This window comes from Acipenser ruthenus, chromosome 7 (assembly GCF_902713425.1).
Source record: "Acipenser ruthenus chromosome 7, fAciRut3.2 maternal haplotype, whole genome shotgun sequence".
Lineage (NCBI taxonomy): Eukaryota > Metazoa > Chordata > Actinopteri > Acipenseriformes > Acipenseridae > Acipenser > Acipenser ruthenus.
In genome coordinates this window covers 28,124,718-28,136,546 of record NC_081195.1, presented here as the reverse complement: position 1 = coordinate 28,136,546, position 11,829 = coordinate 28,124,718, and the positions used below count along the sequence as shown (strand labels likewise).

The window sequence follows — 11,829 nt, the reverse complement described above, 5'->3', positions numbered from 1 at the left end:
GCTGCTCATGCTGTAAGATCTGATCTAATAGAAGCATTCCAAATACTGAAAGGTATTGACAATGTCGACCCAGGGGACTTTTTCGACCTGAAAAAAGAAACAAGGACCAGGGGTCACAAGTGGAGATTAGATAAAGGGGCATTCAGAACAGAAAATAGGAAGCACTTTTTTACACAGAGAATTGTGAGGGTCTGGAACCAACTCCCCAGTAATGTTGTTGAAGCTGACACCCTGGGATCCTTCAAGAAGCTGCATGATGAGATTCTGGGATCAATAAGCTACTAACAACCAAACGAGCAAGATGGGCCGAATGGGCTCCTCTCGTTTGGAAACTTTCTTATGTTCTTAAGATGCATGTCCTCTGTGCCTCTGTACAGTCTGCCTCCAGGGACACCCCGCTTTGGCAAGACTGCTTTGTTTTTAAAGCTTCAACCTGCGGCTTCGCAAGGCTCTGTAAGCCGTCCCTTCAATTCCTCATTATACTCCAAGCCCGCGTCCTGCAATCCCTTTTCTCCCAGTGCCTGGAATTCCACGGACTGGATCTTCAAATTCCCGGGATAGGCGACACTTGGGAGCGTGCTCCGCGAGTGCAATGCCAAAAAGGTCCCGGATCACCGCGAGGAATGTTTCTGCTTTTGTTCTCCTGGTTGATCTCCTCCTTCTCTTTCTTCTTTTGCTCCCCTCCCCTGCTTTCTTCGCTGTCCTCCCCGCATTCCCCCACCAGCACAAACCTCTCCTTGCCCCGCACCCGGGTCACCCAGTTCTGGAACTCTTGTTCATCCTGTATCTCCGTCCTGAGGCATTTCCATATCTGTGTGTATGTGTGTGTGTGGATTGAGATCTGGTGACTGGGCAGGCCACTGCAGTAAGCTGAATTCACTGTCATGTTCGTGGAACCATTCCTGGATAATCCTAGCCTTGTGGCATGGGGCATTATCCTGCTGAAAAAATCCATTAGCAGATGGGATGCACCTGATTGGCAATGATGTTCAGATATCCTGTGGCATTCAAACGTTGCTCCACTTTTATCAAGGGGCCCAATGTGTGCCATGAAAACACACCCCACACCATCACACCACCACCACCAGCCTGCAATGTTGACACGTGGCATGATGGATGCATGTACTCATGTGGTTTTCTCCATACCCTAGTCCTCCCATCAGCGTGAAACAGCAGGAACTGGGATTAATAAGACCAGGCAATGTTTTTCCAATCCTCCAGTGTCCAGTGTTTTCTTTCCTTAGCCCACTGCAACCGCAGTTTCTTGTGTTTTGCTGAAAGAAGTGGAACTGTTAGGTCGTCGGCTGCCATACCCCATTCGTGTCAAGGTAGGACGAGTTGTGCATTCTTTTATGGGTCTTTCGGCACCAATGTTGTACTGGATTGTCAGTTGACTAACTGTAGCCCGTCTATTGCTCTGCACAATTCGTGTCAGTCTCCTTTGGCCTCTTTCATCAAGAGCCGTTTTCGACCACTGGCCTGCCGTTGGCTGGATGTCTTTTGGGTGGTGGACCATCCTTGATACACACGGGAAACTGTTGAGAGAGAAAAAGCCAGCAGCGTTGCAGTTCTTGACACACTCAAACCGGCACGCTTGGCACCTACTACCATACCCCGTTCAAAGGCACTTACTGTAAATCTTTTGTCTTGCCCATTTACCCTCTGAATAGCACACTGTGGCAAAGTGCCTGGTAAGGGTAACAGGTGTAGCGGTGATGCGGTGCAGGAGTGACAGGCCCCTGCCATTTAGCACACAGTTTTGATTCTAATGAGGGAAGTAGCAGCATTACCTTGTCCCCTGGTCGAAAGGTTCGAATCCGTGCATTTTTGTTGTAATGCTGCTGCTGTCGGTGCTGAGCCGATCTGAGGTTGTCTCGGGCCAAACGACCGACCAAATCCAGGCGATCTCTTAGTAGGAGCACATACTTCACTACATTTTTAGACGAGCCTTTGTGCTCCTCCCACCCCTCTCTCAGCAGGTCGAGAATGCCGCGAGGCTGCCGGCCGTACAGGAGCTCAAAGGGGGAGAACCCCATGAACTCTGCGGCACTTCTCTCACCGCAAAAAGGAGGTAGGGAAGAAGCGATGCCCAATGTTTCTGCTCTTGTGTTACAAATCGCCTCAGCATCGACTTTAAGGTCTGATTAAAACAACCAGACCGTCCGATTGTGGATGATAAACGGACGTCCTGATGGGACGTATTTTCAATATTTTGTACACCTGCTGTAACGTATTGGACAAAAAATTGGTCCCGTGATCGGTCAAAATCTCCTTGGGGATCCCTACTCTAGCCATAATCTGCGCTAACTCGGTGGCTATTGCAGCGGCACTAGTGGACCTCAATGGAACTGCCTCCGGGTATCGCGTTGCATAATCCACCACCACTAATATATGCATATACCCGGAGTCAGAAGGTAGCAAAGGGCCCACTATGTCGATTGCAATGCGCTCGAAAGGAGTGGAAATAATCGGCAGTGGGACCAAAGGTGCGGGGCGCACTCGACCTGGCGCTACTCGCTGGCAGTCTGGGCATGTGGCTACATATCTCGACACATCAGTATGAAGACCTACCCAATAGAATCGAGCCAATATCCGTTCCCTCGTCTTCTCGGCTCCGAGGTGCCCCGCAAAAGGGATATCATGCGCCAGCCTCATGACCTCGGTCCGACAAGACGGGGGAACCAACAATTGTGTTACAGGCTGTCCTGTGCCCGTGGCTAGATTTACCCTATACAGTAATTGCCCCTTGATACTGAAATGTGGATATACTAGCGCCCCAGCGCCGTCAACATCCTTACCTTCAATGGACCGGACCTGCCCCCAAGCGTGCACCAGTGACGGGTCGTTATGTTGGCCCCACACTAGGTCCGCGCTTGAGTACCACGGGTCCGGTACATTGAGAGGGGCTGGAATAACCTCTGCTCTAGTCGGTCCAGTAACCTCGCTCTCTCGGTCACACTGCGTTCCCACTCCCTTCGACTGGCGTTTGTTACCATTGCAGCACTCTCCCACCAGACCCCAGCCTTGTCTCAAAAACGCTCCCTCCATTTCGCAGTCCGTCTCTCCTTATTTGTTTTTCTAGGACGGAAAAGAGGGGAAAACATTTCAGTGTGAAAAGGAAACACATCACCAATCCGTTCCTTTTTTTTCTGCCACGTTTACGTGTGTGGCTGAGACTGCCATTATTTGCATCAATTCTTTGAATTTTGGCCAGTCTCGACCCAGAATAACTGGGTGTGGCAACCTTTCCGCCACCCCGACTACAAGGTGACGTTTTATCGGTCCTACCGATAAATATACTTTTAATGTGGGGTATGCCGCCGTGTCTCCATGGATACAGGAGATGGCCAACTGACCTTGTGGCCGCCACGACACACCGCCCAGGAGAGCTGTCCTAATCAAGGTCTGCTCACACCCTGTGTCCACTAATGCGTGGGTTTTCACATTCCCTAACAAAACATTAATCAAACAAGGCCCCTCCCGACCATTTTCCCCACGCTTGCCAGTTTCAGGTGCCCAATTGCACGCGGCCACGTCACACTCCATGGCAGCGGGGCATGATCTGGCCAGATGTCCCGGCTGGTGGCACCTAAAACAGATAGGAGGGACAGAGGGGGCATAGGTTAGAAATCTGTCCCGCTGCTGGTATGGCAACGGGGCAGGGGCAGCACCTCTACCCCAGCTGGGGGCCAACCTTGGTCTCCATGGGGGGGAGGCAAGGGGGCCCAATGGGGTCGGTGCTCTAGGAGGTCTGGGTCCCGGGAACGAGGGGGGTGGTGGTGGTGGTGGTGTTGGAGGAGAGGGAGGGAGAGGTCGGCTGCTCCGAAGGGCAGGGGCCGACAGGATCCCGACCCGGGCAGAAGTCAGGGAGTCTTCGAAATCTTCCGCCAACTTGACCGCCACCTCCAGAGTGTCAGGGTTGTGGTGCCGTATCCACGCCTGGGTCTCGGTGCCGACCACATGGCAGAACTGCTCTACCACAATGGCTTCCCCCATCTGCTGGGCGGTCTTCTTCCCGGGGGTCAGCCAATGCACCATGTGGTCGCACAACCGCTCTGCAACCACCCTGGGGCGTGTCCCCGGGGCTCTCTGGTACTCCCTAAACCGCGCCCGGTGAATCTCTGTAGTGATGTTTAGGCGGCGGAGGATAGCCTGCTTGACCAGGTCGTACTCGGTGGCGTGATGGTCACTCATCGCTTGGTAGGCTGCCTGAGCCTCCCCAATCAGGCAGGGTCCCAACTGGCTGGCCCAGAACTCCCGCGGCCAAGCCACCGCGGTAGCCAGCCGCTCGAACGCCACCAAATATGCCTCCGGGTCATCCTCCGCCGACATCATCATTGCCCGTGCCTTCGGGGGCGACATCAGCGGTGTTGTGGTAGGGGTCGTCACTGCGGTAACGGCCAGCCCTACCCGTTCAATGAGCGCCATGTAGCGCTCCTCCCTCTTTCTCTCCTCTGCGTCGCGTCTGCTCTCCAGCGCCTGCAGCAGCTCCGCCAGTGCGTTGCGGTCCATAATCCCAGTGCCTGGTAAGGGTAACAGGTGTAGCGGTGATGCGGTGCAGGAGTGACAGGCAGACAACGGTATTCCAGTGAAAAAGTGCTTTATTCCTTTTCCAGGTCTGGTGACCGAAAAATAACTAAATCCCCGGCGATACACAACAATGTGTAACGCACGGGGATAACAATAAACAAGGCACAGTCCTGAACAAAAACAAACAGACGGACACCAGTCCTGGGTGAGTGCAGTCGTGATGGTGCTTTAGTGCAAACACAGATAGTGCGGGGTGCAGTGGTGCTCTGGATAGTGCTGACCCTTGGCGACAGCTCCGGAGTAGTGCTTTAACTGTCTGGTGGTGAAAAACACAGACAATTACACAGACACACACAACACAACACAACACATAATTCTTTCTCTTATTCTCTATTAACAATGAGAGCTCCTCTCTCGATCCTTCTCTCTCCAAACGTTTAACCCAAACGAAGGAAAAGAACAGCGTTACCCTGGCCCCTATATGTAATCCTGCATGATATCTAGGTAAACGGTTGCAGCTGCCTTATTACTTGCAGCTGCCCCTCGTTTACCTGTCAAATCAATACGGTCTTACAACAGAGTCTCGCTTCCTTCCAGGCTGACCCACTTCCCGGTCCCGGAAACGAACTGTCAGGCCAGCCCTTCCAGATACTTCTCCTCCCGTTCTTTAGCGCCCTCACAGGTCGGGAGGAAGATTTATCACCAGAACTCATTGTATTTCTGTCACACACACATACACAATCCATGTCTCAATGGTGTGAAGGTTTAGAAATCCTTCTTTAACCTGTCTCCCCTTCATCTACATCTACATTCATCTGATTGAAGTGGATTTAACAGGTTACATCTATAAGGATTCATAGTTTTCACCAGGATTCACCTTGTCAGTCTATTTCATGGAAAGAGCAGGTGTTCCTAATGTTTTGTACACTCAGTGTATATATATAAAGACATGCTCAAATTTGTTGGTACCCTTACAGCTCATTGAAATAATGCTTCATTCCTCCTGAAAAGTGATGAAATTAAAAGCTATTTTATCATGTATACTTGCATGCCTTTGGTATGTCATAGAATAAAGCAAAGAAGCTGTGAAAAGAGATGAATTATTGCTTATTCTACAAATATATTCTAAAATGGCCTGGACACATTTGTTGGTACCCCTTAGAAAAGATAATAAATAATTGGATTATAGTGATATTTCAAACGAATTAGTTTCTTTAATTAGTATCACACACGTCTCCAATCTTGTAATCAGTCATTCAGCCTATTTAAATGGAGAAAAGTAGTCACTGTGCTGTTTGGTATCATTGTGTGCACCACACTGAACATGGACCAGAGAAAGCAAAGGAGAGAGTTGTCTGAGGAGATCAGAAAGAAAATAATAGACAAGCATGGTAAAGGTAAAGGCTACAAGACCATCTCCAAGCAGCTTGATGTTCCTGTGACAACATATTATTAAGAAGTTTAAGGTCCATGGAACTGTAGCCAACCTCCCTGGGTGCGGCCGCAAGAGGAAAATCGACCCCAGATTAAACAGAAGGATAGTGTGAATGGTAGAAAAAGAACCAAGGATAACTGCCAAAGAGATACAAGCTGAACTCCAAGGTGAAGGTACGTCAGTTTCTGATCACACCATCCGTCGCTTTTTGAGCGAAAGTGGGCTCCATGGAAGAAGACCCAGGAGGACTCCACTTTTGACAGAAAAACATAAAAAAGCCAGACTGGAATTTGCTAAAATGCATATTGACATCTTTGGACAGATGAGTCAAAACTGGAGCTTTTTGGCAAGTCACATCAGCTCTATGTTCACAGACGAAAAAATGAAGCTTTCAAAGAAAAGAACACCATACCTACAGTGAAACATGCAGGAGTTATGTTTTGGGGCTGCTTTGCTGCGCCTGGCACAGGGTGCCTTGAATCTGTGCAGGGCACAATGAAATCTCAAGACTATCAAGGCATTCTGGAGCGAAACGTACTGCCCAGTGTCAGAAAGCTCTGTCTCAGTCGCAGGTCATGGGTCCTCCAACAGGATAATGACACAAAACACACAGCTAAAAGCACCCAAGAATGGATAAGAACTAAACATTGGACTATTCTGAAGTGGCCTTCTATGACTTCTGATCTGAATCCTATCGAACATCTATGGAAAGAGCTGAAACTTGCAGTCTGGAGAAGGCACCCATCAAACCCGAGACAGCTGAAGCAGTTTGCTCAGGAAGAGTGGGCCAAACTACCTGTTAACAGGTGCAGAAGTCTCATTGAGAGCTACAGAAAACGTTTGATTGCAGTGATTTCCTCTAAAGGTTGTGCAACAAAATATTAGGTTAGCGGTCCCATCATTTTTGTCCATGCCGTTTTCATTTGTTTTCTTATTTACAATATTATGTTGAATAAAAAATCAAAAGCAAAGTCTGATTTCTATTAAATATATATATATATATATATATATATATATATATATATATATATATAGTAAAACGAATCGCACCCACACGGGTTCGTTGCCCCTTTAAAACCACGACCCAAGACACAGGAATGGATTTTTTTTCCCGCGCTGACGCGCTATTTTTAATACAAACAAAACAAAATAAACACCTAGCTCTTTCTGAGCACTGACTAAACTTTCGGGAACACCCTGACACCCCACCAAACACAACACCACAAACAGACCATATCACACAGGTTTACACCGCTTACGTTTCCTCCTGACTGCTCGGAAGCAGAGCACCTCTTCTGCCTCCTTCTATTCAGCAGCCATGAGCAGACTAACTGCCTCCCTTAAATACCCTGCACCTGGTCCTAATTTGACAATATTTACCAGGTGCAGGGGATAATTAATAATAAAACAATTAACAAATTAAATTCAACGATAAAGCAAAACAATTAAACAATAAACAAAAACAAATAAACTAAACAAATGTGCATTCCGCACATGTTTTTCTTCAGGGAGGCTTTAACCCCCTCCCTGCTGTCTCACATATCCCCCCCCCTTGTCTTTTCAAGACACCGGCCATTCGTCGGCCACCTCCTCCCCTAAAACACAACCACCCACCCTCGAGTCCATCAATGTCTCTTTTCGCCCTCTTCCATGGGCGGACTTGAGGGTGGGCCGGTCCATGTTCTGGCCCCGCCAGGTAGGGACCGCGCACCTGTGACGAGGGACCCCACCGGTTTGTCAGGGGCGACCGGCGCGACAACCGGGGCACTGGAGGTCTGCAGCCGGGGCCCGGTGCAGCGACGTCCAATCACCCAGGGGGAGCAAAGTAGTGACCAGGGGGAGCTCAAGCGCCGTCTGGGAGCTGCGCAGCGACGTCTTGGTGCTTGGGAGGAGCGGAGCATGGAACCAGGTGGAGAACTGTGACCGGTTCTGCAGACTCCTGGGCTCCAGGTCTAGCGAAGGGAGGTCCAAGCAAACCGGAAGGGTGTCCAGGAGCAAGGGGCGAGGGACCGCACACAGCGGCGGTGCCGGACTGGACCGCAGGGGTGGTGGTCGGGGCTGTGGTGCCGGCGGGCTCTTCACCTCTTCCCCCTCTTGCTCGGGCGGCGGCAGCTCCACCCCCTCTGGCTCTCGGGACGGCAGCTCCACCCCCTCTGGCTCTCGGGACGGCAGCTCCACCCCCTCTGGCTCTCGGGACGGCAGCTCCACCCCCTCTGGCTCTCGGGACTGCAGCTCCACCCCCTCTGGCTCTTGGGACGGCAGCTCCACCCCCTCTGGCTCTCGGGACGGCAGCTCCACCCCCTCTGGCTCTCGGGACGGCAGCTTGTAATAGAATATGTTACAGAAAAATAGAATTGGCTCGACATAATGTACTGGCATTTTGTACTCCTATAACCTTGCTCGCATAAGCTTGTATGCTTTGCCTAAGATAAAGTTTGTTACAAGGAACCGCAAGATGCCTACACTGCAGCTGTGGCTGTGAAGAGAAACAGGATGAGCCAGACTTGTTTCTTTGTACGTACACCCAAACCACCCATCCTGTTATCTGTTTGCTTAGCTATATGCCAGGTATGCACAGTTATAAGTTGTTTTTCCTTATATGCTAATATCTGAATCATCATTGGCTAACCCTCTGCCTTGCTGACAGTTTTAAGGTATATAAGAAACTGATCTAACTCTGTATGTTGAAACACTGCTCGATGATTATCTAGCACCCTGTGTGTTGAGAGTGTTTTCAGTTTGCAAACTTAAGAAATAAAGGCCTGTGTGTTTGGAACTCGCAGTCTCTCTTCCTTTTATTTAGAATTCCACGACATGTCGCTTTCATATTATGTTACCAAACTGTGAATTATTGGAAAATATTTTTGTTAATTTAATGAAATGTTACCAGGTATATAGCAAACAGCTGGTGTCAGTCTCATAGCCTCTAACAGGATGGCACTTGCATAAAAATGTTTTTAAAGTTTATAACACAGTGTAAGATTTTTCAATGTTAAGAAAACTCAGTTGAGCTGTTGTTTAAACTTCCTTTTCATTTATTAATTTTTATAACCAAAAACCGATTGATCTCTCTAGTTATTGTATTGGATACTGGTGTAGGTCATGTACTGCACTCAAAAAGCACCCACCCAATTATCAATATCGGAACTCATTCCAGGCCAGTAATATCTGGAGGAAATTGCCTCTCTGGTTCTGTGTTGGCCACAGTGTGCCCCTATAGCACTTGCATGAAATTCCAGGAAGAGACTGTCTGCCTCTTCAGTGCCTTTGACCACCTTCACCTTCATTGATGGCTCTGTACCCTTCTTACATATATAATAGAGCTCTCCATCTAATAAACAATAGAAAATAATAAGGAAAAAAACATGTAGACTGGGTTGTAAACACATATTCAGCTATGGCAGTGATTTTCACCCGTAGTCCTGTAGTTAGCCGTGCCTGCTTTTTTCTAAGTGAGATTGGTTACTAGGGATGAATATCTCTGAGTTTTGTTAAACGAAACGTTTGGTGAACTACAAAGTTAATATACAGCTATCCAACAATATATTATTAGGCTAATACGATTACAGTAGCATCTGTTGCTGAAAATAAGTTACGTTGGCTAATTATGTTTTCGTTGTAGTGAAGATACCTTAGACATTATTATTATTATTATTATTATTATTATTATTATTATTATTATTATTATTATTATTATTATTATTTATTTCTTAGCAGACGCCCTTACCCATTAACGAATGGTCATCAACACGGTAAAGCAACAAAAATAATATTAGCCTATTATTTATTTGGCAAATAGCGCCACCACCACCTCTCCAGGTAAGTTAGCTATACATTTTGGGGTTTTGTGAAATTTAATTTAATTTGAATTTATAGCATTTGCAACCCATCCAAGCTTTGAATTACCTTGAACCACATATTGTCCTGCACGCCTCCGGATGATGAATTTTTCCCCCTTCCTGGCCTTCTCGGGGTATTTTCCCATTGTCTTGTACAGTAATATTTCCCTGTACATTGTTGGATCCATAATCTTCGTTAAGATGACTAGATCAAAAGAGTTAAAATAGGTTTTTAATACATTTGCTACACTCATCATTATACAATCGAATATGTTGCAATGCCCTGCTGTTCATTTGATAAATTAACATAATACACTCATCTTCTCTCAGTATTTCATATGGAAATCAAACGTTACAAATCGAATCATAATTGAAACATTGTACTTCTATTTTTTTTTTTTTTACTAACCCTGTTTCTATTGTCCTCGTCACGGGCGTGACTTCACGATTTAAGAAATAATTCCTGAATAAAACAAACAAAAAGAAACTTCTCACTTAAATATTAACAGACAAAAAAACAGTACCAAGTAATATTTTAAAAGAAAAATGTGTTCTTCAATGAGAAATAAACTAAAGTATTTATGTACAAGTTTCCAGAATCTTTTCTGCTACTGCACGCTCCTCACAACACTGTCAGCAGGAATTGCTTACAAATAAATAAGTAAATAAACATTTAGAAGATTGTACTGCATTCAACTGAATTATAAAATAACTGGGTTAATTTACACGTAGTAGATTACCTCTGTAGTAATAATAATAAATAAATATAAACGAGAGTGTTTCAATGTGTTTATTGTGCTCTGTGAAACATACTGGTACAATTTGTCACAAGACTTCATTTAATTACCGTTGCGTTTTGTTTTCTTCCTCTTTTTCTTATTCATTTTCTTAGCAGACGCCCTCACTCAGGGCGACTTACAGCTCTCACAAAATATACATATTTCACAATGCAGTAAGAGCAGATAAAATATACAATAACTTCAGAGCAACGTTTACTAAAATATGTCCATGTACACAGTTCGATAATCACAATATAGTAAGAGTACATACAATACTTCCGTCCTAATAAGAGTAAGTAACTAGCTCATTTATACACATTTGAACAAACACAATATATAGTTGTTGTTGTTGTGACTGTGTTTAAACAATTTGTTCTGGATGTAGAATCGCTGAAATCACAAGCTTGCACAAACATTTTCCGTCCAGAAGCAATAAACTCGCTCCCGTTTGCAGCAGACCGCACGTTCACGTTGCAGCAGGCGCTGCTCTACAGTCTAGTGGATTGCAATGACAGGTTACGCGCTTTGCGTCGTGAGCGAGGAATCACACGCGATCCGTTGGCAGATCGCAAGGTTTGTTGCAAGCGCATGCGCACATCCGCCGAGGACACATCAATCCTAGGGGGTGTCATGGCAAATTTCGCCCCCCTGCCAAATTTGTCCCCCCCTGAGTCATGTGACATATTAGCGTACGAGTCACGTGACGATTAAGTTTCGCGATGCGAAGAGAGGATAGGGTAAAACATCTCGGCATTTTACTTACTGAAAGTTACGTTTGCTTTTTTTATTGGCATTTTTTTTTATATTTATCAATGTTTTTTGTATCATAAATGGTTGTATTTAATTTGATTGCTTTTGTTTTACTTACTGAAAATTACGTTTGCGTGTTTTTTTTACATTTATTCGTATTATTATTAGATTTATTTTTAATATTTAACAATGTTTTTTTGTATCATAAATGGTTGTATTGCATTTGATTGCTCTTCACGCGATTACATAAGAACTTTTACAGTAAATATAAAAGACATTAAATATGGTTTAATTACATATATATGCTAATAAATAATAATAATAAAGTAGAACAGCTAAATGATCACAAATGTAACGCAAACGTTATATTAAAATTGTAACTTTTCAAATAAACAAAATGTTTATAACAAACAATAAGTTAGAAGTATAGTCTGGTAATAATTTCTACACATTTGTGGGTAGTCATGTTGATGTTTAGTCTTGCTATACTTATGGA

The 11,829-nt window shown here is 45.7% G+C and overlaps 1 protein-coding gene across 2 annotated transcripts; it reads right to left on the bottom strand.

The window, feature by feature from the left end:
* Positions 1 to 7,040: 7,040 nt before the first annotated feature.
* Positions 7,041 to 11,064, bottom strand: LOC131737583 (protein TsetseEP-like). Of its 2 annotated transcripts, none has more exons than XM_059027839.1 (4): positions 10,652 to 11,064; positions 10,214 to 10,267; positions 9,872 to 10,009; positions 7,041 to 8,287 (listed from the first exon to the last, which is right to left on the bottom strand). In XM_059027839.1, exons 3-4 carry the CDS (start codon positions 9,881 to 9,883, stop codon positions 7,703 to 7,705), a joined length of 597 nt encoding a protein of 198 aa, XP_058883822.1. In that variant the 5' UTR covers positions 9,884 to 10,009; positions 10,214 to 10,267; positions 10,652 to 11,064; the 3' UTR covers positions 7,041 to 7,702. The 2 variants fall into 2 exon arrangements, 1 of the variants encoding a protein (XP_058883822.1); XR_009329225.1 differs by lacking the exon at positions 7,041 to 8,287 and adding an exon at positions 8,310 to 9,296.
* Positions 11,065 to 11,829: the final 765 nt, after the last annotated feature.